The 27,249-nt window shown below is 56.9% G+C and overlaps 2 protein-coding genes across 19 annotated transcripts; one reads left to right on the top strand and one right to left on the bottom strand.

Moving 5' to 3' along the window:
* Positions 1-16: 16 nt before the first annotated feature.
* LOC137846645 (voltage-gated potassium channel subunit beta-3-like) lies at positions 17-25,631 on the top strand. 18 transcript variants are annotated; one of them, XM_068664643.1, is made up of 15 exons: positions 21-240; positions 653-690; positions 780-853; positions 950-1,027; positions 1,290-1,334; positions 1,689-1,726; positions 1,849-1,935; positions 2,196-2,231; positions 2,356-2,483; positions 3,184-3,277; positions 3,707-3,786; positions 3,874-3,943; positions 4,346-4,434; positions 7,772-7,903; positions 8,926-9,433. In XM_068664643.1, the coding sequence occupies exons 1-15, from the start codon at positions 93-95 to the stop codon at positions 9,193-9,195; spliced, it is 1,407 nt and encodes a 468-aa protein (XP_068520744.1). In that variant the 5' UTR covers positions 21-92; the 3' UTR covers positions 9,196-9,433. The 18 variants fall into 18 exon arrangements, 15 of the variants coding, with proteins under 15 accessions (XP_068520748.1, XP_068520751.1, XP_068520750.1 ...); XM_068664644.1 differs by having other exon boundaries at positions 22-240; positions 2,359-2,483; XM_068664652.1 differs by having other exon boundaries at positions 23-240; positions 8,895-9,433.
* Positions 9,749-13,629, bottom strand: LOC137846619 (proteoglycan 4-like). Its single transcript, XM_068664615.1, has 7 exons — positions 13,615-13,629; positions 13,417-13,570; positions 12,976-13,232; positions 12,670-12,755; positions 12,434-12,540; positions 11,926-12,034; positions 9,749-11,750 (listed from the first exon to the last, which is right to left on the bottom strand). Exons 1-7 carry the CDS (start codon positions 13,627-13,629, stop codon positions 9,767-9,769), a joined length of 2,712 nt encoding a protein of 903 aa, XP_068520716.1. The 3' UTR covers positions 9,749-9,766.
* Positions 25,632-27,249: the final 1,618 nt, after the last annotated feature.

Raw genomic sequence — 27,249 nt, 5'->3', positions numbered from 1 at the left:
GTTCAGGGTCCTGGGGGGGGGACACTGGGTCCGGGGGGGCATGGGGGTCCAGGTCCCCTAGGGAGGGGGGGCTCAGTTCCCCGGGGGGGTGAATGGGGACACCCGGGTCTGCCCCCTCCCCCCCACCAAGCTGGGGGGTGATGGGGGGGGGCCCAGGTGACCTCCCCCCCCCGTGTTCCCCCCCCACGCCCTGCAGCAACCTGGGGAAGTCGGGGCTGCGGGTGTCCTGCCTCGGCCTGGGTGAGGGGGGGCATGGGGCGGGGGGGGGAGAAGGGTTGGGGGGGGCAAGGAAAAATGGAGGGGGACAGGAACAAGGGGAGCAGACAGGGACAAGGGGGGGGCAAGGGACAAGGGGGGGGGCAAGGGAAAATGGGAAGGGACAGGGACAAGGGGAGGGGGACAAGGACAAGGGGGGGCAAGGACAAGGGGGAGGTCAAGGGACATGGGGGGGCAGGGGAAAAAAGGGGGGGGCAAGGGAAAATGGGGGGGGACAAGGGGCAGTGTGGGGGGGTCTGGAATGTGGGACTGAGGTCAATGGGGGCAATTGCAGGGGGTGGGGGCAATGGGGGGGGGCAGATTTTTTTTTGGGGGGGGGGGGACCAATTTTGGGGGGGGTTATTCCCAGCTCTGACCCCCCCTTCCGCCCCCCAAGGTACCCGGGGCACGTTTGGGGCCCAGATCTGCGATGAGGTGAGCCCCCCCCCCCCCTAAATTGCATCCCCTCCACAAATTACCCCCCTCCCCAAATTACCCCTTACCCCATAACTTGCCCCCCCCAGGCAGCAGAGCAGGTGCTGAGCGCCGCCTTCGAGGCCGGCGTGAATTTGTTCGACACTGCGGGGGCTTCGGGCAGGTACGGCCGGGACCCCCCCCTATTGGGGACTCCCCCATATCCTCCCCCCCCCCATATTGGAGACTCCCCAGGATCCCATTTTGGGGGGGCGCACAGGACCCAGCCCCCCAGTTTTCTCCTTCCCCCCAGGGCAGAGCAGATGCTGGGCAATGTCCTCAAGAGCAAAGGGTGGAGGTGAGGGGGGGGGCGCAATTTATTTTTTGGGGGCGGGGCTGCAGTTGGTGATTTGGGGTTGGCTCTGGGAGGATGCTGGGGGTGAGGGGGGGGTTCCCTAAGTGTTGTGGGGCAAGGAGTTGTTGGGGAGGGGCATGTTATAGGGGTGGGGGGCCCCCAGGGTGCTTTGGGGCAAGGTTTGGAGTCTGGATGGGAGTTGTTTTGGGGCTGGGGGGTCTGTGGGTGCTGACCCCCCCCCTTCAGTTATCTCCCCCCCCCCCAGGCGCTCCAGCTACGTCATCACCACCAGGATCTGCTGGGGGGGGCAGTGAGTACCCGCAAGGCACTGGTGGGGGATATGGGGCATAAGGGGGGGGCTGTGGGGGTAGTTATGGGGCAGTGAAGGGGGGGGGCTGTGGGGCACACAGGGGGGGCATATAGGGCAGGTGGGGGCATCTATGGGGCATGGGGGGGACTATGGGGCAGGAGGTTGGTTAAGGGGCAGGAGGGGGGTGTCTGGGGTAGGAGAGGGGCTATGGGGCACAAATGGATGTTTATGGGGCAGGTGCGAGGGGCTATGGGGCACAAGGGGGGTGTCTATGGGGCAGGAGGGGGCCTATGGGACAGCAGGGGTTGGTGTGGGGCAGCCGTGGGGTGACGCCGTCTCCCCCATATCTCCCAGGGCCGACCGGGGGCTCTCACGGAAACACGTCCTGGAGGGTGAGCTGTGGGGCGGTGCTGTGGGGCAGGGCGGTGCTGTGGGGCAGGCAGGCTGTCCGGCTGTCCATCTGTCCGTCCGTCCATCCGTCCACCTGTCCACCTGTCCGTCCGTCCCCACCCAGGCCTCCGGGGCTCCCTCCAGCGGCTGCAGCTCGACTACGTCGACGTCGTCTTCGCCGGGCCCCGCCCGGGCCCCGCCCAGACTGAAGGTAGGCCCCGCCCACACCCAGACCACACCCACTCAGGCCCCTCCCCCTCCTCCTTAAGCCCCGCCCCTCGCCCCCCCCAGCCCCCCCCCTCCCCTGTCCCTATGGGCTCCCAATGCTCAGGCCCCGCCCCCCTCAACCCCACCCCTTTGGGCCCCACCCCTTTAGGCCCCGCCCCCCAGACCCCACCCCCTTAGGCTCCTCCCCCCTCGGGCCCCGCCCCCTCAGGCCCCGCCCCTCACCTCTCTCTCTTCGCCCCACAGGGCCCGACCCGACCCTGCGCCTCCTGCGGCTGGAAGGTACCTGGGGGAGGGGGGGGGGCTGGGACCCCCGTAGACCCCCCGTAGCCCCCCTGGGCCCCGTTAGCACCCCCAGCCCCCTCCCGACCCCATAGCACCCCCAGCCCCCCCCTGATGCCCTCAGTAGGCTCCAGAGTGAACGCCCCGGGGCTGTGTCCCCCCCCAGAGGCCGTGCGGGCGCTGAGCGACGCCGTGGAGCAGGGGCTGGCCCTCTACTGGGGCACCGCGGGCTGGGGGCCCGCCGACGTCATGGTGGGCCGCGGGGGGGGCATGGAGGGGTGGGGGGACTTGGGGGGGGACATGGGATATGGGGAGGGTAGGGACATGGGGGGGGCGGGGGAGATGGGGACGTGCAGGGGATGTGGGGATGGGGGGGGCAAGGGGATGGGGGGGACATGGGGGGGACATGGGGGGGACATGAGGACACGGAGGGTACACAGGCACATGGGGGGACACAGGGACATGGGGGGGACACGGAGGGGACATGGGGGGCACACAGGGATGGGGGGTGATGTGGGGACATGGGGACATATGGGATGTGGGGGGACATGGGGGGGACAGGGAGATGGGGACATGGGGGGTCAGGGGACATGGGGGGGCATGGGAGATATGGGACATGGGGGGTACACAGGGAGGGGGGGTGACGTGGGGACATGGGGGACGTTGGGACATATGGGACGGTGGGGACACAGAGGGGACATAGGGACATTATGGGGACATACGGGACGGGGAGGACATGGGGGGGACACTGGGACACATGGGACTGGAGGGCAGGGGGGAAACTGGGGGGGACAAGGGGGGACATTGGGATGGGGGGGGCATGAGGCTATACGGGATGGGGGGCCATACTGGGGGCCCTGGGGCCATATGGGGGCGGGGGGGACCATGGGGAGGGTCACAGGGTCCTGCCTGGGGGGGGGGGTCAGGCGGTGACAGCCCCCCCCCCCCCCAGGAGGCGTACGCGGTGGCCCGGCAGTGCAACCTGGTGGCCCCGGTGTGCCAGTGGGCGGAGCTACCACCAGAGCCCCGCCTCTTCCGACAGATCGGTGGGGGGGGGGGGCACCTGTGGGGGGTCTGTGGGGTGGGCGGGGTTCTATGGGGTGGGGGCACCCATAGGGGATATATGGGGTGGTGGGTGCACGGTTGGGGGGGGCTATGGGGTAGCGGGTCTATGGGGTCAGGGGCAAATGGGGGGGGTTGGGCAGGGGGGTTCTGTAGGGTGGGGGCTCATAAGGGGGTCTATGGGGTGGGGGGCGGTCTATGGGGGGGCACCCATGGGGCAGTTCTAGGGGTTGGGAGCATATGGGGGGGTCTATTGGGTGGGGGTTCTATGGGATCAGGGGCACATGGGGGGATTGGGGAGGGGGTTTCTGGAGGGAACTCTATGAGGTGGGGGCACGGGGGGGGGCAAGTGTGGGGGTCTGGGGGTTTGGGGACGTGGGTTTGGGGTCCGGGCTCACCCCGTGCGCCCCCAGGCCTGGGAGCCGTCACCTGGTCCCCGGTGGCCCCCAGCCCAGATGAGGAGCTGCTGCCCCACGGCACCCCCCCAGGCAAGGTAAGGGCCCCCCCGGTGTCCCCTATGTCCCCCCTGTGTTCCCAGTGTCCCCCCCTGTGTCCCCAATGTCACCCCCGATGTCCCCAGGGCCACCAGGTGGAGGAGCTGCAGCCGCTGGCCCAGCGCCTGGGGTGCTCCGTGCCGCAGCTGGCCATAGGTGGGGGGCACGGGGGGGACATGGGGACACTGGGGACATGGGAACGTGGGGGGGGGCATGGGGGATACAGGGGGGGACATGGGAGGGACATGGGGATGTGGGGGAGATGTGGGGACATGGGAGGGGGGACACGGAGACATGGGGGGACATTGGGGGGAAGATGGGGGGGACACTGGGGATGTGGGAAGGGTCCTATGGGACATTGGGGACATGGGGGGGGACATAGGGGCCATGGGGGGGCATGGAACAGGGGGGCATTGGGGGACATGGGGCCATGGGGGGGCCACGATGTCACATGAGGACACGGGGGGGAACATGGGGGGGGCTCATGACGTCACACAGGGACACTGGGGGGGGGCACATGGCGACACGGGGGGGTCTCACCATGTCCCCCCCCCCCAGCCTGGTGCCTGCGCGCCGAGGGGGTCAGCGCGGTGCTGCTGGGGGCCGCCAGCCCCGAGCTCCTCCGCGAGCAGCTGCGGGCCCTGCAGGTGAGGCTGGGGGGGGGCGGCCCCCCCCTCATTATCCCTCCCCATTACCCCTCTCCTAATTATCCTCCCCCTAATTAACCCCCCCAATTACCCCCCCCTCCCCCCCAGGTGCTGCCCCTGCTCTCCCCCTCCCTCCTGCAGGAGCTGCAGGGCCTCCTGGGGGCCGCTTAGGCCACGCCCCCCTCCCACCTGATTGGTCCGATCCTGCATGAGCCCCGCCCCTCCTCTGGGGCTGGGCCACGCCCCCTGCCGCGGGGCTCTGGCTCAGCGCCGCAACCAATCCCAGCCCCGGAGTGAGGCGCGGGGGCGGAGCCAGCAGGCGGAGCCCCGCCCACATCTGGGAGCCGCGGTGACCGAGAGCAATAATCCAGCCCCGCCCCTGCACGGCGCCTGGGGGGCGGGCGTCGAAGCACAAGCCCCGCCCCTTCCCCCCCTCCCCACCAATCGCAGCGCTTCCAGGCAGGGGAGGGGCCGCGCTTGGCTCCTCCCCCTTGGCCCCCCAGAGAAGGGGGGTGGCAATAAAGTGGCTTTTCCCAAGGGAGGGGTGGCCGTGGTGTTGAGGGACCCTGGGAGAGTGCTGAGGCGATGGGGAGGCGGGGAGGGGAGGAGGTCTGGGGACCCTTGAGGGGGGGCCTTAGGGATGGTTGCGGGGGGCTGAAGGGGCCCCAGGGGTGTTGGGGGGAAGACCTGAGGGGGTGGGGGAGGGCTGGGGGGGTCTGGAGGCGTTTGTGGGGCAGTCTAGGGTCCCTTGGGGGGTTTGGAGGGGCTTTGGGAGGGGTGCAGAAGATGTCTGGGGGTCCCTGAGAGGTTGCCTTGGGGGCTGGGTGATTTGGGGGGACCTGGGAGGGTTCTGGGGAATCCTGGGGGGGGGGGTTCGGGGGGGTTGTAGTGGTCTTGGAGGCGTTTGGGGGGCAGTCCAGGGGCCTTTGGGGGGTTGGAGGAGCCACGGGGGGATTCGAGAGGGTCCTGGGGATGGTTTGGGGACACCGAGAGGTTGGGGGGCGCCTGAAGGGGCCCTAGAAGGAGTTGGGGAGGTCCTGGGGGTGTTTAGGGGCGCACTGGAAGTGTTTGGATGGGTGTCCAGGGGGTGTTTGGGGGGAGCCCTGAGGGGTTTTGGGTGGGGGCCCCTGGGGGTGTTTGGGGGGTACCTTTTTGGGGTCCCCAGGCTCCGGAGGCGCCTCAGGCTTCCCGCCCTCGCTGAGGCGGCAGCTCTCAGCCAATCAAGGTGCGGCTGCTGCCCGCCCCGCTTCCTGAGTGGCTGCCACTGCCCGCCTCCCGCCATCACCAGCCAATCAGGGGCGAGGGTTTTCCCGCCCACTGCCCCCTCCGCCGCTTTCCCTCCTCTCCCCAATGGCGGCGCTCACGGGCCGCGGCTGAGGCGTTGGAGACCCGCCGCCGCCTCGGGCACGCGTCGCAGCCCTGCTGCAGCCTCCCCGGCCCGCCCACTACCCCGTTTTCACCGCTTTTTCGCGTTTTTCTCTCGGTTTTCATCTTCTCTTCGGTTGTGGGGCCCAGGGGGCAGCGCTGTGAGCAGAGGCGTCCCCTCACAGGGGCTTTCCCCACACGCGCGGCCGCCATGTTGAGGCCAGAGAGGTGCCGCTGGTTTGCATTTGTATTCTCCTTTACAGTTACCCTCCCCCAGAAATAACCGCGGGGGTGGTCTCTGGCTGAGGGGGGGGGCGCTAGAACGCGTGCAGAAGCCACCGTTTGGGGAATTGCAAACCTCTGAAAACCCGAATCTGCTGGGTTTGGTCCTGAGCCGCAGGCTGTGGTGCCTGGCTAAGCCGCATTTGTCGTTTTGGGGAGTGAAAAGCTGAGAAAGGCAGAGAGGGAGCGGGTGAGAAAGGAGGTCACCTTGTGCTTAGGGTGGTTTTCTTCGCTTTTGCTTGTCCTGGGTTATTTGTGGCTGCGTTTGCCGGCTGCCACAGCTGCTCGTCCGTGTGCTCCTGCAGGGCAGCCCCAGCCTTGGGGAGCCAAAAGTTGTGATTCTGGGGGCGGAAAACAGAAAGCAAAAGCTGGCTCTGCCATTTCCAGCCCTCCGTGTCCATACCCAGCACCAGCTCTTCTGTAGCTTTTCCCAGTCAGCAATGAGTGGAGAAGCCCTTTCTTGACCCGTTTTGCCTCCACTGAACAGGGCTTTGCTTGGCAGTAGGAATACGTAGAGAAACGTTCAGGATGTGCAACCATTTTCCCTCGAAGGGATAGGGGGGTGGGGGAGATTTCCCCGTGCTGCTGGTGGCGTCGGTGTCTCTGCGCCTGGGTTGGCAGTGACGCTGGGGTTAAAAAGCGATGTTGAAGAAGTGCAGCAGGTGAGAGGTGTGTGCTGTGTTGTGTGATTTTGAGGGAAAAACTTCCCGAAAGCCCAGCACGTGGCTGGGTCTGCCCTCAGTGCTGCTGATGGGCTCCCTGGGGGCAGTGGGGACCTTCTCTGGGTGCTGGGGGTCCCTGGGGACAGCAGGACCCCTGGGTGGTGGTGGCAGGACGTGGTGTCTGCCCCCAGTGCTGGGCCCGTTCCTGCCCCAGACCATCGGTGAGTGTCCTGAGGTCCCTGTCCCCAGTGTCCCAGCCCACCTGGGTCCCTGGAGGGCTGCACTGCCCTCGTGTGTCAGCAGTTTGGGGTCCCCCAACTGGGAGGTGCTGGGGGAAGCTGTGGTCGATGGAGCCGTTGGGGTGGGAGACACAGCTCTGCTGTGGCCAGGCAGGGTGACAGCGTCGCCAGCGTCACCAGGCGCTGGTCCCCCCTCAGCTGTGCTCCCAGACACCTCCAAGCCCGGAGGTCCCTGCGTTCAGGTTCTGGTTTAGGGTTAGGGCAGAGGTTAGTGCTAGGGGTAGTGGTTTGGGAAAGGGGTTGAGGGGCAAAGTTCTGGGTTGGGGATTATGGTTTGTGACTATTTCTTCAGGATTTAGAGTTGGAGTGCAAGAATACGGGTTAAGTTTGGGGTTTATGCATGGGGTTAAGGGTTAGGGTGAAAGGCTCGAGTTCTGTTTTGGCATTGAGGCATGGCAGGTATCCTTAGGGGAGGGGTTAGAAGGTGTAGGACTGGGTTTTGGGTTGAGATTCTGGATAGGGCTTCCTGTTGGTGGTTAAGGTTTCTGGTTTGGGTTTAGGCATGTGGTTTGGATTTGGGGTTGTTATTTTGAGTTTGGGTTAGCAGTTAGGGTTGAGGAAAGGTAGGGCCTGGGACAGTTAAGAACGAAAGGTGACGGGTGAGCTCATAGAAGGAAGCATTCTGGCACTGGAGCCACGGCCCCAGCGCTGGCGAACTTGATACGGAGCCATTTTGCGCCCTCTGCCCCCCAGGGGAAATCTTAGGTTGACTTTTTAAATGTTTTGCAGCCTGGAAGTTGTCCCCAGAAGGTAGACACGCGCACACCCCCTCAAAAGGAGATGCCCATCTCCTCCGTGGTGCTGAGGCAGCAGCACGTGGAGAGCAAGGGACTGGGCTCCGGTCCTCCAGCGATGGTTCAGGTAAGCCAGCTCTAAACACCCCTTTCCTATTTCCTAGAGGAAAGAGCCTATTTCGTCCTTTCTTCTCTCCCATCGCTTGGTGTCTGAGCAAATTGCTCCCGCTCTGCTCTCCCAAAGTGGCCAGCAGTGAGAAGAGGAGGTAGGGAGGTCTGAGAGGGTGTCAAGACGAGAACATCCTTGCTCCATCTCTCCGAGCAGGGAAGCACCAGGACGAGGCAGGAGGGGAGGGGGCACTGCCACGGCAGAAGGGGAGAAGCCAGCACAGAGGAAGAGCTTTTCCAGGAGAACTGAAGGGGGAGAAGCAGAGCTCCTCCACCAGCTGCTCCTCCCCTGCACCAAGAGCTGCTTGAGAGAGCCTTCTGCCACTGGGATGAGGATCTGGGGGGAGTCGAGGCAAAGTGATGACAGTAGCCCTCAGGGGGAGCATTAAGAAAGCTGCTGGTGAAATAGGGAAGGAAAAGATTTGTGCCCTCAACTCTGCCACTTCCCTCGGGGCTGATGAGTAAAAAGCACTCATCAGAAAGGGTGCAGAGGGCTGCAAAAACACAGTCAGGAAACAGAACAAAAAGAAATAGGAGCAGGTTTGGGGAACAAAAGACAGAGAGAAATGTCAAGGGAAGACGGAAAGCTAAGCAAGGTTAGAGGGTTAGCAGCAAACGGTAGCTGATTCTCTGCTGTGCTGGGAGTTTCAGACGCGGGGCTCAGGGGCAGAAGCATTCAGTACTTGGACTAACCCCACCACCATCAAAGCCTGTAATTTGCCATCAAAAGCCACCGATGAGCATTTACCCAAACAAGGCTAGCCATCAAAAGTTGAAATTCTCGAGCAATAGAATCCCCCTCAAACCCAAGTGAGTCTTAAGTGCCGCAACTGCTGTACGGAATTTTACTTTACAAGCAGAAGCACTTTGAAAAATCATTTTAATTGGCAGGTTCCGTTGTGAAAGCGCAGCCCAGCAGGATGGAAATGGTGCTCTCTTTTTCTCCCCAGCTGCCGTCGCATCCTCTGCTTTCCCCTCCAGGGATGTGCAGGTTTTCTCCACGTTGCTCTGAGGGCAGCTTCCCAGCTCTTGTCCCAGCAAGGGGAGGTTCCTGGCCATGGAGGCCGTGGAGAAGGTCCCTCAGCTGGAAACATCCCTGTGATGGTCCCTCTCCCAGCGCAAGTTTGGGCTGATTGCAGTGCCACGGCTGGAAAATCTTCATGCTCATGGTGTTTAGACTACGTCGTGGACAGACGAGGAGTTGGTCGTCTCTGGCAAGAGGTCGTTGCGTTTTCCTCCAGTATCTCGTAGTCTGCTGTCAGATGGATTTCTGTGAAGGGAGTGAGACTCTGAGCAAAAACCGCTACAGGTTTTTGGGGCTCTTTGCCCACACGCGGACCCCGTGGATGGCTTCAGGTCCCGCCGTTTCCCTCCCTCTGCTCACCCCATCCCCAGACCTGGCCAGCAGCAGGGTTCAGCTCTGCCAGGCCCAGCCACAAAGCCCCTCTCTTCCCACCCGGCCTGGAAACCAGCACCCAGCTGCAAACACACACTCTCCTCTCGGGCCAAGAGCAGCCTCCTGCTTTGTTAGGCCTTCTAAATGCTGCCAAATAACGTGTGTCTGCATGTGTGTGCCTGGTGTGTCTGCATGGCAACAGAAGGGAACTGGAGGGACTTGAGGCTAGCCATGGAGGAGCCCAAGGTTCTGCTTGGATCGAGCCAACCCCCGGCTCAAAACTGAGATCTCGTTGGAGAGGCCCCGCTGTCCCCAGAACTACTTGCCTCCAAGGCTTGAGCCCCCAAAGGAACAGGGATGTGGATCACGCACCTGTTTTGCCACCTCTGACGGCGTTCTTGCAGCTCCGGGCAATCAAAGCTCGGCTCACTGTGGACTGGGCCGCAGCGTCGAGAGCCTGGGTTTGAGCTTTGGCTTTTGGGGATTGATAGAGCCGGCCCCTTGGTCTGTCTGGGTCCCAGACACAGAGGTGTTGGTGGGCTCCTTGGGCGTTCTGGCTGTAATAGGATAAGGGCCCCGCTCCACGTACAAAGCTTTGACATGCGATGTTTTGCGCTTCTTGGGCAAACTGGGTCTAATAGGCAATGGCGTAGAGGACCCGAGTTGGAGATTTGGTGGTTGCAGATGCTCAGAGCCGGCCCCCTGGTCTGTCTGTGTCTGAGAAGTAGAGGCATCGCTGGACTCCTTGGGCAGGCTTGCTCTACTCGCTACAGGCAGTGGCGCTGAGAGCCTGGGTTTGAGCTCTGGTTGTTGTAGTTGCACAGAGCTGGCCCCCTGGTCCGTCGGTGTTCCACAAATATAGGTGTCGCTGGGCTCCCTGGGCGGTCTGGCTCTAATAGGATAAGGGCACAGCTCCACAGACAGAGGTTTGAACTTTGGCATTTTGTACTTCTTGGGCGGACTTGTTCTACTAGGTGTAGGCATTCGCGGAGAGGGCCCGAATTGGAGCTTTGGTCGTGGCTGAATCTCAAAGCTCGCCCACTTGTCCGACGCTGTCTGAGAAGCAGAGGGCTCGCTGGGCTCCTTTGGCAGGCTGGCTCTACTAGCTACAGGCAGCGGCGCTGAGAGCCTGGGTTTGAGCTCTGGCGGCTGAGGATGCACAGAGCTGGCCTCCTGGTCCTTCTCTGTCCCAGTAGCAGATGCGTCGATGGGCTCCTTCAGCAGGCTGGCTTTCTTAGCTACAGGCAATGGCGTCGGGATGCTGGGTTTGAGCTTTGGTGGTTGCAGATGCTCCGAGCTGGCCCCCTGGTCCGTCGGTGTTCCACAAATACAGGTGTCGCTGGGCTCCCTGGGCGGTCTGGCTCTAATAGGATAAGGGCACAGCTCCACATACAAAGGTTTGAACTTTGGCATTTTGTACTTCTTGGGCGGACTTGTTCTACTAGGTGTAGGCATTCGCGGAGAGGGCCCGAATTGGAGCTTTGGTCGTGGCTGAATCTCAAAGCTGGCCCACTTGTCTGCCGCTGTCTGAGAAGTAGAGGGCTCGCTGGGCTCCTTCAGCAGGCTGGCTTTCTTACCTACAGGCAACGGCGTAGAGGGCCTGGGTAGGAGCTTTGGTTTTTGAAATTGCGCAGAGCTGGCCCCCTGGTCCTTCTGTGTGCCAGAAGTAGAGGGCTCGCTGGGCTCCTTCAGCAGGCTGGCACTCACGCGTACAGTGCATGGCGTCGGAAGCCTGGGTTCAAGCTTTGGCATTTCCAGTTGTGAAGACCTGGCCTCCTGGTCAGTCTGTGTCCCAGTAGTACAAGTGCTTGGGATGGCTCTAATATCTATAGGCCATGCCGTAGGGGGCCTGGGTACGAGCTTTGGCAGTTGATGCTCGGAACTTGCCCCCTGGTGTGTCACTGTGCCAGAAGTAGAGGGCTTGCAATTGGATGCCTCCATCTTTGGGCGGTCTGGAAGCACAGACCAGAACCTCTCAGTCTGTAACTTCGGCAGTCTGTGGGAGCTGGAGCTCCCTCGCTGGAATCTGCCGCTGTCGTCGCTGGGCTCCTGAATCATGCTGCCCTCCGAGCTCGACAGGGACAGTATGGACACGATGGGTGTTTCTAGCGGGCCTGGGGCTTTCTGAGATTCGGGGCGCTTCACTCGCTCCGTCACAGGCAGGGCTTCCAGGATGGGTACTGTCCTGACTTCAGGAGGGGCTTTTGCTGCTTTTTGGCCCTTGCTCTCCTGATGTTTTTCAGATTTTTCAGCCTTTTCCCGGCCCTGGTCTTGCACCTGCTCTTTGGGTGCTGTTTTGGGCTCTTGTTTGGATTTGCTCCTGGGCTCTGTTTTGGGCACAGTTCCTTTCTGCAGCTGGTTGCGCAAATGCTCCGTTATGGCAGGAGGCAGCTTGGGCATCACCGGCAGCCTGCCGAAAGGACAAAGCCAAAAGAATTCATCCACCTGCACGACATCTTTGGGGCCCCATCTTGTACCCCCCCATGCAGCGCCCGTGGCTGCAGACCCCAAACAGAGGGGCCAGCCCTGAGAAGTGGGGGGCTCCTGGCAGCCTCCTCCCCCCCTCCCGGAGCCTCCAGCCTCACCTCAGCGAAGGCTCCTTCTTCTGCTGGGCCTTCCTGTTCCAGGGCTGCACTTTTTCTTGATAAATGATGTCCAAGGTGCCCGGGAAGGGTGGCAGTTCAGGCTGTTTCTCTGGAATTGGCAAGGAGAGATGTCAGAAGCACATTTCCATGTCTCTGCTGTACCCGGGACACGCCGGGTGCTGAGGCCTCCTCCTGTGCTGTCACAGGGGTGCTGTGCTCCCCTCCCAGCCTCCATCTCCAGGGGCCTCGGCCCTCCTTGGCACCAGCCTCAGCCGGCTCAATCTTAGGCCGTGACGTGGTTTGGGGGCCAAGTTCTGGGAGAGAGGAGCTGGGTACAGCCAATTTAGGGGTGTTTCGGATCCCCGACCTCCTGCAGCACCCAGGGCTGGGCACCTTGGGCACGTCACACGCAGGGGCTCCATTTTGGAGGCCCGGAGACAAGAGGCTGTGCCGAGCTGGCATGAAGCTGTGGCACACGAGGAGCCAGCAGCCGCGTTGTATCTCTCACCTTGGCTGGAAGACGACAACACAGCCCGTTCCTTCTCCTGCCTGTCATCCCTGCGGGCCTTGAGACGCTCCCCGGGTGATAGCTGGGGCGCTTTGTCCATTTTAAAGCTGGCAAAAGAAGAGATCGGCGTGACCCAGGGCACCACCACTCCCCACGCTCACCCGCTCGCGGAGACATTTGGCAAGGAGCAAACGCTGCCGAGCCCGAGTAGCGGCCACAGCCGCAAACATACTCACTCGGGGAAGACGATGACACGGCCAGAGAAGGTCAGGGAGGCCACGGCTGACACCCGGGACACCACCATGTCCATCAGCTGGGGGACCTGCAGGGGAGGAGCAAGGAGATGGCAAATGTCCTCTGCCTGGCCTCCGCTAGGTCCTGGAGGAGCCCAGGCCAGCGGGAGCCGGCAGGACCGCAGCTCTTGGCCACCCCAAGAGGCTGGCCAAGAGCTCCAACCCAAGAGGTCTTGCTGGGCCAAGGGCAAGCATTGCTGCTGCCCCCGTGTGAGGCTGCCCAGGCCGTGGGGAAAACAAAACCCTCACCTTGAAAAGAGCCTTCTGAAGGCTCTCCTGTTCTGACAGGCTCTCCAAAAAGTCATAATAGAACTTGATTTGCACTCTCGTGCCTTCGATGACGAGCACCCCTACATCCTTCAGGACGAGGGCGATGTTCTCCCCCTTCCCCAGGGTGCGAGAGATGAGGGACGTGGTGCTTCGGATGCAGCTCTCCACCTTCTTCCAGGACACGGAGGCAGCTGCAGCCACCTCAGGGTATTGGAGGGGCTCCAGCTCCTTATGGCCTGGAAAACGACACGAGAGGGATGGAGTCAGTCACCAGCGGCCCTTCCCCGCGTTCCCCAGGTGCTGCTCATGGCAGTCGTCACCCAGAAAGGCTTCGGTTTGGGACCTGCTCTGTGCAGGCAACGCTTTGCTTCTGAGAAGCACCTGAGATCCATGCAGCAAGGGATTCCTGCACCCTCTTACCTGGCAGGTACTCCTTGTCGGCTGTGAGGTTGTGGGCAACAATGAGGTTCCTGGCCAGGCGGAACGTGGGCCACTGCACCGTCAGGGACTTGTTCCCATCCTCGACCCGTTTGGAAACGACGTCAAAGCAGCCAAGAGTGGGAATTCGGACGCCCTGCAAGTGGCAGAGAACGGAAGGGCCGAAGGTTAAGGATCAGCCGGAGGCGGTCCCATCCGGGAACAGTGCTTCGGGCCCTGCTGTGCACTTCCCGCTGTTGGGAGCCAGGCTGAGGGGACCCAGGGGCTTCCAGCGACTGGGGTCAGCCCTGAGATGCCACACCGCCTACCAGAAGCAACACCGCACTTGTGCGATACCTATTGGTCTCTTGGTGGGGCCTTTTGGGGTGAGTTTCCTGCTTTTGGGGTGGGGAACAAGGGCGACGTAGGGGCCAACCCACCTGGCGCTGCTGGAGGTGCTCCCGGATGTAGGCCGACACTGCATCCCAGACAGATGATCGCTCTGGAAGGCAAAGAAAATCAGGTCCCGTGCTGCTTCTGGTGGCTGCCAGCCTTCCAGCACCCCCACCCCCGCGTTTTGGTGGCAGAGGAAAAAAGCCGTCACATCTCCGTCCCCAAACGGAGACACCCCCCCCCCCCCCCCCCCCGAGTTGACCACGGAGCCAGGTCCTCCCCACAGAAAGCCCCAGACGGGGGTCAGCCACGCTCCTGTAGTGCTGGGGGTGCTCGCACCTTGGTCAGTGACGCCTCGTATCGCGGGGACGTGCTCCATCGCACTGCTCTCCCAACAGTCTAATGCGGTACGCCTCGTGCGAGCAGCTTGCTCCTTGCTGGCATCAGCCATCTTTGAGCTCATCCTGCCCGAATGTCTCGGTACCTCTGGTGCAGGACCCGTCGCGCAGCCCCTTTTATATGGTCCTGCCACTGTGACGTATGTGTCATTGCATTGTGACATCACAGTGACGCGGGCAGTGCTGGCTGTTGCCCACGGTGACGCCGGCACCAACAGGCTGCTGCCTGCCCAAGCACCTCTGTGCTGGGGGGAGGACATCAACGTGTCACAGGTAATTGTAGAAATCGTAGAATCGTAAGAATTGTAGAAACTGGAATTGTAGAATTGTAGAAATTAGAATGATAGGATTGTAGAAATCAGAAAAGGATAATGGAAATGGAATCACAGAATGTCCCAAGTTGGAAGGGACCCATAAGGATCATCAAGTCCAACTCCGCACCTGGCACCGCACAGGTCTACCCAAAAATGTAGACCCTGTGACTAAGTGCACAGTGCAATGGCTTCTTAAATTCAGACAGGCTTGGTGCAGTGACTGTGTCCCTGGGGAGCCTGTTCCAGTGTGTGACCACCCTCTCGGTGAAGAACCTCTTCCTGATGTGCAGCCCAAACCTCCCGTCTCAGCTTAGCACCATTCGCACCTTTTTTGGGATCTGGCTGTGAAACCGTGGCAAGAGCACAAGCAGGGGGACAATCTGACGCTCAGATCTTGAGCCGTCAGCGTGATAACACCACTAAGGAACAGCACGTGGTAAGGGTCTACCGCTGGAGATGGCAGGATGAGAGCGGGAGGTGAGTGTTCTTTAAACATTTCTGGTCAGCTCGTAATATGACAGGCCGCCAAGGAAAACTTGATTGTACTTGTAAGCGGGAATCCGATGCGGGAGCTTGGTGGTGTGCAGATACGAGTACAAATGGGGCAGACATTGTAACGAGAACACTGTATTTTCACGCTCCTATAAATAAAGAAGGATGGCACGGTCCTTTTCCTAATGGGACGTGGGTGTGACGTGGAGGTGTGTCTGCGTGGCAACAGAAGGGAACTGGAGGGACTTGAGGCTAGCCATGGAGGAGCCCAAGGTTCTGCTTGGATCGAGCCAACCCCCGGCTCAAAACTGAGATCTCGTTGGAGAGGCCCCGCTGTCCCCAGAACTACTTGCCTCCAAGGCTTGAGCCCCCAAAGGAACAGGGATGTGGATCACGCACCTGTTTTGCCACCTCTGACGGCGTTCTTGCAGCTCCGGGCAATCAAAGCTCGGCTCACTGTGGACTGGGCCGCGGCGTCGAGAGCCTGGGTTTGAGCTTTGGCTTTTGGGGATTGATAGAGCCGGCCCCTTGGTCTGTCAGGGTCCCAGACACAGAGGTGTTGGTGGGCTCCTTGGGCGGTCTGGCTGTAATAGGATAAGGGCCCCGCTCCACGTACAGAGGTTTGAACTTTGGCATTTTCTGCTCCTTGGGCGGACTTACTCTACTACCTTTGGCAATGGCGTCGAGGGCCTGAATAGGAGCTTCGGTGGTTGATGTTGAGCAGAGCCGGCCTCCTGGTCCATCTCTGTCCCAGTGGTAGAGGCATCGCTGGGCTCCTTGTGCAGGCTGGCTCTAATACCTAGAGGCAACGGCGTCACGAGCCTGGGGAGGAGCTTTGGCGCAGCTGATGCTCAGAACTTCTCCCCTGCTGTGTCACTGTCCTCAAAAGTAGAGGGGTCGCTGGGCTCCTTGGGCGGTCTGGCTCTCTTACCTACGGGCAGCAGCGTTGAGAGCCTGGGTAGGAGCTTTGGTTCTTGAAGTTGCGCAGAGCTGGCCCCCTGGTGTATCTGTGTCCCAGAAACAGAGGGGTTGCTGGGCTCCTTGGGCAGGCTGGCACTCACACGTACAGCGCACGGCGTCGGGAGACTGGGGAGGAGCTTTGGCAGCTGATGCACAGAACTTGCCCCCTGCTGTGTCACTGTGCCAGAAGTAGAGGGCTTGGAATTGGATGCTTCCGTCTTTGGGCGGTCTGGAAGCACGGACCAGAACCTCTCAGTCTGTAAGTTCGGCAGTCTGCCGAATGGGGAGTTGTTTCCCAAAAGAGGGGTATTTTTCCCCATAAGGGGGAAATTTCCCCAAAAAGGGGGACATTTTTCCCCAAACAGGACGAGTTGCTCCCAAAAAGGGGGAAACTGTTCCCCGAAAAGGGGGAATTGTTATCAGAAATGGGAAACAACTCCCCATTTTTTTCAGAACAAGTCCCATTTTGGCGGAACAATTCTCCATTTTTGTTAAAAGTTCCCCCTTTTTTGGGAACGGTTTCCCCTTTTTTCAGAAGGAATCCCCCTTTTTGAGGAACAGCTCCCCATTTTTGATAGCAATTCCCCCTATTTTAGGAACAATTTCCCCCTTTTTGGGAACATCTCCCCCTTTTTTCACAAAGAGTCCCCATTTTGGGGAACAATTCCTCCTTTTTGGGGAAAAATGTCCCCCTTTTTGGAGAACAATTCCCTCCTTCTTGGGAACATCTCCTCCTGTTTGGGGAAAAATGTCCCTCTTTTGGGAACACCTCCCCCCCCCCCCTTTTTTTTTTTTTTGGAACAAGTCCCATTTTGGAGGAACAATTCTCCATTTTTGTTAAAAGTTCCCCCTCTTTGGGAACAATTTCCCCATTTCTGGGGACAGTTCCCCCTTTTTTGTGAATGAGTCCCCCATTTAGGGGAACAAATCCCGCCTGTGTTTAGAGAAAAAATCCCCCTTTTGGGGAACAATTTCCCCTTTTTAGGTAACAATGCCCATCTTTTGGGGAAAATTCCCCTTTTTTTTTGTGAAGAATACCCCATTGTTTGGAAACAATTCCCCCTTTTTTGTAACGATTCCCCTTTTGGGGAACAATAATAGGGGTGTGTAATGGGATGGGGGGGCAATAGGGTAATTATTGGGGGGGTTATGGGGTAGGGGGGCAATAAGGGGGGGGGGACATAAGGGGAGGGTTATTAGAGGTGAAATGGGATGCAGGGCAACAGGGGACAACGGGGGGGCAATGGGGTGGCTGAGCCCCTCTCCTAGGGCCTAATGCCCCGGGGGGCCCCCCCACACCCCTACCTGCCCCCCCTAATTGCCCCCCCCTCCATGTAGCCCCCCCCCAGCGCGCTCTGGGCCCCTGGGTGTTTGTGCTGTTTGGCTCCCTGCTAGCCGCCTTCGCCCTCTTCACCTTCCTGCGGCTCCCCGAGACGCAGGGGCGCCCCTTCAGCGACGGGGGGGGGGGGGGAAACGACCTCCCCGGGACCCCCCCCGCTGCTGCTGTCCCCTGGGGGGGGGGGGGGGGGGGGCGACGAGGAGCCCGACTCAGGGATGCCCCCCCCCCCAAAAAAAAATAATAAAGGGGGGGGTTAAAGGAGAGCCCCCCCCCAAAAAATTTAATTAGGGGGATCTCAATTGGGCAGAATAATATATAAATGAGTGGGGGTGACCCAAATGAGCCCCCTCCTCAAATAAATTTATGGGGGGTTTTCATTTGGGGTCCCCCATCATAAAAAAGTTGAGGGGGGGCCCCAATGAGACACGCCCCACAAAAAAATGTTAAGGGGGGGCCTCAAATGAGCCCCCCCCACCAGAAAGAAATGAAGGGGGGGCCCAAACGAGGCCCCCCCAAGAAAATATTTTGGGGGGGCCTTAAATGAGACCCCCCCACCATGAAATATTTAAGGGGGCCACAAGTGACCCCTACCCCCACCCAAAATATGGAAGGGGGGACCAAAGGAGCCCCCCCCCAAATTAAATAGAGGGGGAGCCCCATTGAGACCTTGACACCCCCCCTGCCCCCATAAAAAACTCGAGGAGGGGTCTCAAATGACCCCCCCCACAGAAGAATTTGGGGAAATCACCCCAAAAACCCGCTCCTGACCCTCACTTTGGGACCACGCCCCCGCAAAGAAAAAGCCCAAAACCGGGGGAAATTGCCCCATTTTGGGACCCCCCCCTTAAAAAAAAAAACACTAAATTTTCAGGGAATTCCTCAAAAACCTCCTTTTTTGATCAGGGACCCCCAAAACCCCCAAATTCAGGGGAATTGCCCCAAAAGCTGATGCTTGTGACGCAAAGGGGGGGCATGGGGACACCCCCTTAAAAAAACAATAACTTCTTTTTGGGGGAAAAAAACACCCAAAATCTGCACTTTGTTACCCACGTTGAGACCCCCCCAACACCAAAACCCCCAAATTTGGGGAAATCCCCCCCAAAAGCCCCAAATTTGAGGAATTTTCCCCCAAACCCGCTGCTTGTGACCCCTTTTTGGGACCCCCCCCCCCCCCCAACAAAAACCCAGAATTTGGGGACTTTCCCCCAAAAGCACTGCTTCTGGTGTGTGTATAAGATCCTCCCCCCCCCCCCCCCCCCGACCCCAAATTTTGGGTGAAACCGCCCCAAAATCCCTCCCTGTGATGTCATTTTAGGGACGCCCCCCCCCAGAAGACCCCCAAATTTGGGGGGGAATCCCCCAAAGCTGCTATTTGTGCCCCCCCCCAAAAAAAAACAACACTATTTTGGGGTGAAATCCTCCAAAACTCCTGCTGGGACCCTCCCCCAAACCCCCAAATTTGGGGAAAATTCCCCCCAAACCCACCTAAGACCCCAGCGACCCCCACCCCAAAAAAAAAAAAAACAACAAAAAAACTTAATTTTGGGGGAGAAATCGCCCAAAACCTACAGTTTCACACACCCTCCCATCAAATTTGGGGGAAAATCCCCTAAAAAAAGGAATTTCTGATCCCTGTGCCCCCCCAAACCCCAAATTTTGGGGAGAAATGCCCCAAATCCCGCTGTTTGGGACCTCCCCAGGACCCCAAATGTGTTGGGGGGGGCTTTCTGGGACTCCCTCCACCCTAAATGACTTGGGGGGGGAATTTTCGGGTCCCCCGTTCCCTTTAGCACCTTGGGGGGGGACTTTTTGGGGTCCCCCCCACCCTAAATAATTCTGGGGTGGCGTTTTGGGGTCCCCCACCAACCCAAGTGTCTTTTCTACCGGGGGGGGGGCCCAATTTGCCCCCCCCACCGCTGTACATAAACGCCACTCCCGCCCCCCCCAAACCTTGTGAGTTGGGTTTTTTTTGGGGTGGGGGGGCCCCCAGGGGCCTAAAATGGGGAGGGGGACAACCTTGTAGGGACACCCCAAATTTTAGGGACCCCGCGACCCCAAAATGGGGGGACTCTATGGGGTCACTCCACAGCTTGGGGATCCCTCAAACACCCCCCCCACGAGACCAAAACGGGGGGGGGCGCAACCCTAAGGAGCCCCCCCCCAGCCCTTAGGGACCCCCAGGAACCCGGCCCAATCCTATGGGGTCACCCCAAATCCTGGGGACCCCAAAAAGGCGGCCAGGGGAACCCTACAGGGTCCCCCTATACCCCAGGGAGGGATTTGGGGACCCCAAAATTGGGCTGGGGGCGACCCTAAGGACCCTCCCCCACCCTGAGGACCCCTTGGGACCCCAAAACCACCCCACAGCTATTCCTATGGGGTCACCCCGCAAATTGGGGACCCCAAAAGGGGACAAGGACGACCCTATAGGACCCCCTAGGGACCCTGGGGGGGATTTGGGGACCCCAAAACAGGACCGGGGGCAACCCTAAGGTGCCCCCCACTGTTGGGAACTGGCATACGGGATCTGAACATGTGCCCGTGGAACAATTGTTCCATCTAAGCTTGCTTTCAGCAACCAGGGGTAGGCCTTAGAAATCTCAGGGCCTGCTGTAGCTGAGCAAACCAAGCTGCCAGAGGAACTGTGAGAAGCTCCCACGGCAATGACTCCCACATCACCCAATGAAGGAACTCAGAAAATATTGTTAGCAGCAGCTGGCCTCAAGGACTAGGCCTACGTGACCGCTAATCACTAAGGGGGTTGTTTTCCTGACTTCTAATCAAAAGGGGGGTTCTTTTCTTGCAGGTGGTGTTATTTTCTTATAACTGTGTCTGGGTGCTTTTGACCAATAATCTTGTGTGAAACACTGTCCGCCCCTGTAAAGTTCACTATAAAAGTTGGGCTATTCGGGCAATAAAATGGTGAAGCATGATCTGACTCTGCTGGTGTCTGTCGTGCTTTCGTCCGTGCATCGCAACACCCCACCCGTAAGAGACCCCCTGGAGACCCCCAAGGACCCCAAAATGGGGATGGGGTCAACCCTATGGGGTCACCCCAAACCCTGGGGACCCCAAAATGAGCTCCCCCATGGACTCTCCCCCACCTTAGGGACCCCAGACCAGCCCCGTCCCCAGCCCCTGGGCTCACCCCACAATTTAGGGACCCCAAAACGGGGTCGGGGCCATCCCACGGGGGCACCCCAAACCCTGGGGACCCCAAAACAGGGCCAGGGGCACCCCTAAGGCCCCCCCATTCTCCCCCCCACCTTAGGGACCCCCTGCAGCCCCCCAGGACCCCCAAACCTACCCCCCCCCACGTGCTCCCCCCAAATCCCACAGACCCCAAAATGACCCCAAAGCCCCCCCCCGGACCCCAAAACCCCCCCAAAATCCCCCCCTCCCCCTCCCCTTACCTGGGCGGTCCCGCGCCGGGCATACTCGGGTTATTATGTAAAGCAATGTTCTGTATACACGTATTGAGAACGTTTGATGTTTGTGTGTGCGTGTTGGTGGAGCGTAGACTCCCCGCACACCCAGCGCTGTTTACTTGCCTTTTCTACCTTTTAGAAAGATTGGTTTTATAAATATTACAAAATTCAGACCTCATTTATAAGAGGAAACAAATGGGGATACATAGGTTTTTATATCCACCTGGATCTCCAAAATCTCCATTAGGTTGAGATTTGTTAGAACAATTAGAAGCAGAAATTACCTTTGAAAAAGGGAAAATGGAATTAAGGATAGGAGAAGAACAACTAATAAATGTGTTAAGCCTGGCACTCATACAAACGGATCCTAAACGTGAAATACCCTTAGAGATCATACATCAAGTATATCCAGGAGTTTGCGCCACTCAAGTCCCTGGAAGAGCTAATAATGTGACCCCAATAATTATTAAATTAAAGCCAGGAGAGAAACCCGTTAAGGTTAAGCAATATCCTTTGAGGACAGAAGATAGGAAAGGAATTAAAGAGAGAATTGATAGATTTATACAGTATGGATTATTGATTGAATGCGAATCAGAATACAATACACCCATATTGCCAATTAAAGAGGCAGATGGAAAAAGCTATAGGCTAGTTCAGGATTGGAGGGCCATAAATAAAATCACTGAGGATATACATCCAGAAGTGGCAAACCCTTATACTTTGCTGACTAAATTAAAGCATAGTCAAGTCTGGTTTGCCGTACTGGCTTTAAAAAGATGCCTTCTTCTGCCTAGCCTTAGCCACAGAAAGACAAAACCTATTTGCCTTTGAATGGGAAAACCCCGATTCAGGCAGAAAGACGCAGCTTACGTGGACAGTGCTACCTCAAGGATTCAAGAATAGCCCCACTAGTTTTGGAAACCAATTAGCAAGGGAACTCGAAACTTGGATGCCTCCGGACGCTGAAGGGGCTTTGTTACAATAGGTAGATGATCTCTTCATAGCTACCGAGACTAAAGGGAGTTGTATTCAATGGACTCTAAGTCTTCTTAATTTTCTGGGTTTAAATGGATATCGAGTCTCTCGACAGAAAGTCCAGCTGGATCAATAAAGCGTGACCTAGTTGGGATTTGAAATTTCGGGAGGACGACGACAACTAGGAACTGAACGTAAGACAGTCACTTGCCGCACTCCAGAACCCCAAACGGTAAAGGAGCTATGAACCTTTTTAGGAATGACAGGTTGGTGTCGCCTCTGGATTTATAATTATGGACGATTGGTAAAGCCTCTATATGATTTCATAAAGATTAACCAGTCAAAGTTAGTCTGGACTGGAGAAGCACAAAAATTCTTTGAACAACTTAAACAAGAATTGATGATTTTAAAATATCAAGCAGTATTAGTAGAACAAGATGATGTGGAAATTGTGCTCACTACCATCGTAAATCCAGCTTCTTTCCTTAGCGGAACTCTGGATGAACCCATCACCCACGACTGCAGAGAAACAATGGAGACTGGGTATTCTAACCGACCCGATCCTAAGGAAGAATCTTTAGAAGATGCTGACGAATCTTGGTATACTGAAGGAAGCAGCTTTGCGAAACAAGGACAACGTAAGGCAGGGTACGCCGTTACAACCACTCAACAGGTAATCGAGTCCAAACCATTACCCCCTGGGACGTCCACCCAGAAAGCACAGATAATTGCTCTTACGTGAGCACTGGAACTAGCAGCGGGAAGGAAAATCAATAGTTGGACAGATTCTAAATATGCATTCGGCGTGGTACATGCTCATGGAGCGATTTGGAAAGAATGTGGATTGCTGACCGCTCAGGGAAAACAGATAAAACATGCTGAAGAAATTTTAAAATTGTTACAGGCAGTAAAACAACCAGAAAAGGTAGCTGTCATGCATTGTCGGGGACACCAAAATTGCCGATTTTGAAATTGGAAATGGATTGGCAGATCAGGAGGCTAAGCGGGCAGCTGAAATAACGGAGGTGAAGGCATTGTCTTTGATACCAGACGGTAAAATCCAAACTATATCCAAATTATACCAAAGAAGACTTAAAATTAATTGAAGATTTGAAAGGTAAAATGAAACCAGATGGATGGGTATATGTAAAAGATAACCGCGTAATAATACCCTCTAATTTGACATGGCCCAGAGTTCTTACAGAACACAATAAAACACATTGGGGAGCTGACACATTGCATAAGAGCCGGAGTCAGACATTAGTGGGACAAAATTTATATACAACAATAAAACAAGTAACTCAGCACTGTAACATTTGTTTACACAATAACCCCAATACCAAGAAGAGAATAAAATTTGGAATAATCGGTAAAGGAAATTATCCGGGGCAACGGTGGCAAATTGATTTTTCAGAACTCCCTAGAAAAGGGGGGTATCGTTATTTACTGGTTCTGACTGACACATTTTCAGGAAGGCCCGAAGCCTTTCCCTGTCGAACAAACAAAGCAAGAGAAGTGGTTAAAGTCTTGTTAAATGAAATAATGCCGTGCTTTGGGATTCTAGTAGCAATGTCTTCTGATAGTTTCACAGTTTTGTGCGCAAGTGGTACAACAGATAAGTAAGATTCTAAAGATAGATTGGCAACTGCATACTCCTTATAGGCCACAGGCAAGTGGACAGGTAGAAAAAACGAACCATTTAATTAAACAACAAACAGCTAAAATTGGACAAGAAGCTAATTTCTCATGACCTCAATCCCTCCCTTTAGCATTACTTAGAATCAGAGTTAAACCTAGAATAAAAGGGAATATGAGCCCCTTTGAAATCTTATATGGAAGGCCGTATCAATTTCTATTTAGTGGAGAGGACTTAACGCAGTTGGGATCCGAATATTTATATGCTTATATAACTGAACTTCAGAAACAATTATATAAAGTAAATAAATTTGTTCTCAGGACCTGGGCTAGAGGGTTGGATCAACCAATCCACCTTTTTAAGTTCGGGGATTATATATATATATAAAGACTTTTTCAGGACAACCCCTAGAGGAAAAATGGAAGGAAAGTGGACGGGACCATACCAGGTATTGCTGACAACACACACCGCCATTAAGATTAAGGAGCAAGCAGCTTGGATCCACCATTCAAGGGTGAAGAAGGCCCTGGCGAGGATATGGACCACCACTCCAATTGGACCAACAAAATTACAGTTTTCCAGATCCTAATGATTGCAGGGGTGTGGTTCTCAGATTCGGGGTGGGCAGTTTGGGATGAGAACTTACACCTGTCCCTGATACAAACAATTTCTCAAGTAATTAATAAGACCAACTGTTGGGTATGCACCCATCTGCCACAGCATGGGAATAAGGGTGTATCGTTAATCGGGATTCCCTTGCCTGCAAACTTATCTTGGACTAATTTGTGGGAAAACACATCTTGGGGTCAAAAATATGAGGAAGTTTTGGAACTAGAAGTTAGTAGCTTCCTGCCATTGGAATCTTACTATGTATGTGTACAAAGGCGTAACCTGCCTAAGGGTATGGGAAAACAGGATTGTATAAATACGGGTACTACTTATGTGGGAAATCAGACGTCTTGTAATCAAACAATTGATATTAGTGCAACTAGCAGTTGGGCAAATTCAACCAGCTGGCCAGTTCCAGAAGGAAAAGGGTGGTATTGGCTATGCAATGATACAGCCCGCAAGGTCTTGCCCAAGAACTGGAAGGGAACTTGCACTCTTGGAGCAGTAGTCCCCAATTTGACCATACATGATGTAGCGCCTCGAGGTTACTTGAGAAATCATATCCGGAGAATCAGACAAAAAATTAACAATCCATTGATAGAGAGACACACCGCTTTTCATAGTTCTGTTAGATGGTTTATCACATGGTTAGGAGTGAGTGAATTGGAAAAGGCAATAGTTAATATTTCTGCAATTATAGGGAAGTTAGGAAAGAAAATTCTGGATGCTATAAAGGCTCAACAAGAAGAGATATCTAGTTTATCCCAGGTAGTATTACAAAATCGGATGGCCCTAGACTTGTCATTGGCCACTCAAGGGGGAGTCTGTACAGTAATAAACACAAGTTGTTGTGTGTATGTAGATCAGAGTGGAAGGATCTCAACCGACCTGGAAGAAATATGGAAGCAGACAAGGGTCCTACATGAGATCAGTAAAGATGATCTTTCGTATTTAGTTTAGTTTTAGTGAAATATGGAATAAGTTAACCTCCTGGTTGCCCAATTTCTAATGGTTGAAACAAGTTTTCATTGCTCTAATCGCAGTAGTAGTGTTAGGAATATTTGTGTGCATGTTGTTTAGATGCCTGCTTTGTTGTGTTACTGCAAATAATAGAAGCATCTGAAGCAAAAGAATTTGCATGGGAAGAGAAAAGGGGGGATTGATTAAGGAGGCATTGGGGAGGCAAGGACAATCCCCAGACATGGACTGTATATCTCAAAACAAGACACTGGAACTCATGATAAGGATGCGGCAGACGGACAGAGAAACAAATGGAAGGACTATAAATCTCAAAACTGGACATTGGAATTCATTATAAAGATACAACAAATGGAAGAATTAGCAACAACCAGCGCCTGCAATTAAGAAACATGCCAACTCAGCAGATTCCTGACCAAAGGTGAGAAGTACACTGTGAGGAAGACTCGGGGTCTTCCTCCCAAAGACCCCTGCCCACAATTCTTGGGAGGCTCTACACAGGCGCAAGGTGCCAAAAGGCTAATTAGCATGAGAAGCCAGGGAAGGCGGGGAGAGGGAATGAATATGTAGAGGCGCTTGTAGAATGTTGATAGATTGATTGTAGAAATTCAAGACTGCTTTCCGCTTTGGGTATGCACGATAGGTGGAGAGATCCCCCGTGCATCCAGCGCTGCAATAAAGAATATACCACTTCAAGGAATTTCGGCTTCCATCTTTGAATCACCACGTGCTGGGCTTTCGGAAAGTTTTTCCCTCAAAATCACACAACACAGCACACACCTCTCACCTGCTGCACTTCTTCAACATCGCTTTTTAACCCCAGTGTCACTGCCAACCCAGGCGCAGAGACCCCGACGCCACCAGCAGCACGGGGAAATCTCCCCCACCCCCCTATCCCTTCGAGGGAAAATGGTTGCACATCCTGAACGTTTCTCTACGTATTCCTACTGCCAAGCAAAGCCCTGTTCAGTGGAGGCAAAACGGGTCAAGAAAGGGCTTCTCCACTCATTGCTGACTGGGAAAAGCTACAGAAGAGCTGGTGCTGGGTATGGACACGGAGGGCTGGAAATGGCAGAGCCAGCTTTTGCTTTCTGTTTTCCGCCCCCAGAATCACAACTTTTGGCTCCCCAAGGCTGGGGCTGCCCTGCAGGAGCACACGGACGAGCAGCTGTGGCAGCCAGCAAACGCAGCCACAAATAACCCAGGACAAGCAAAAGCGAAGAAAACCACCCTAAGCACAAGGTGACCTCCTTTCTCACCCGCTCCCTCTCTGCCTTTCTCAGCTTTTCACTCCCCAAAACGACAAATGCGGCTTAGCCAGGCACCACAGCCTGCGGCTCAGGACCAAACCCAGCAGATTCGGATTTTCAGAGGTTTGCAATTCCCCAAACGGTGGCTTCTGCACGCGTTCTAGCGCCCCCCCCCCCAGCCAGAGACCACCCCCGCGGTTATTTCTGGGGGAGGGTAACTGTAAAGGAGAATACAAATGCAAACCAGCGGCACCTCTCTGGCCTCAACATGGCGGCCGCGCGTGTGGGGAAAGCCCCCGTGAGGGGACGCCTCTGCTCACAGCGCTGCCCCCCGGGCCCCACAACCGAAGAGAAGAAGAAAACCGAGAGAAAAACGCGAAAAAGCGGTGAAAACGGGGTAGTGGGCGGGCCGGGGAGGCTGCAGCAGGGCTGCGACGCGTGCCCGAGGCGGCGGCGGGTCTCCAACGCCTCAGCCGCGGCCCGTGAGCGCCGCCATTTTGGAGAGGAGGGAAAGCGGCAGAGGGGGCAGTGGGCGGGAAAACCCTCGCCCCTGATTGGCTGGTGATGGCTGGAGGCGGGCAGTGGCAGCCACTCAGGAAGCGGGGCGGGCAGCAGCCGCACCTTGATTGGCTGAGAGCTGCCGCCTCAGCGAGGGCGGGAAGCCTGAGGCGCCTCCGGAGCCTGGGGACCCCAAAAAGGTACCCCCCAAACACCCCCAGGGGCCCCCACCCAAAACCCCTCAGGGCTCCCCCCAAACACCCCCTGGACACCCATCCAAACACTTCCAGTGCGCCCCTAAACACCCCCAGGACCTCCCCAACTCCTTCTAGGGCCCCTTCAGGCCCCCCCCCCCAACCTCTCGGTGTCCCCAAACCATCCCCAGGACCCTCTCGAATCCCCCCGTGGCTCCTCCAACCCCCCAAAGGCCCCTGGACTGCCCCCCAAACGCCTCCAAGACCACTACAACCCCCCCGAACCCCCCCCCCCAGGATTCCCCAGAACCCTCCCAGGTCCCCCCAAATCACCCAGCCCCCAAGGCAACCTCTCAGGGACCCCCAGACATC

The sequence above is a fragment of the Anas acuta genome, chromosome 35 (assembly GCF_963932015.1).
Source record: "Anas acuta chromosome 35, bAnaAcu1.1, whole genome shotgun sequence".
Classification (NCBI taxonomy): domain Eukaryota; kingdom Metazoa; phylum Chordata; class Aves; order Anseriformes; family Anatidae; genus Anas; species Anas acuta.
This window is presented reverse-complemented; position numbering and strand designations above follow the sequence as displayed.

Coding starts and splice junctions, on each gene's coding strand:
- LOC137846645 (XM_068664643.1), top strand. CDS start 93: ATGGGGACACCCGGGTCTGCCCCCTCCCCCCCACCAAGCTGGGGGGTG. Junction 1,028..1,289: donor CTCAAGAGCAAAGGGTGGAG/GTGAGGGGGGGG, acceptor CCCCCCCCCCAG/GCGCTCCAGCTACGTCATCA. Junction 1,335..1,688: donor AGGATCTGCTGGGGGGGGCA/GTGAGTACCCGC, acceptor CATATCTCCCAG/GGCCGACCGGGGGCTCTCAC.
- LOC137846619 (XM_068664615.1), bottom strand. Junction 12,756..12,975: donor TTCAGAAGGCTCTTTTCAAG/GTGAGGGTTTTG, acceptor CCTCCCCTGCAG/GTCCCCCAGCTGATGGACAT. Junction 11,751..11,925: donor AAGAAGGAGCCTTCGCTGAG/GTGAGGCTGGAG, acceptor TCCTTTCGGCAG/GCTGCCGGTGATGCCCAAGC.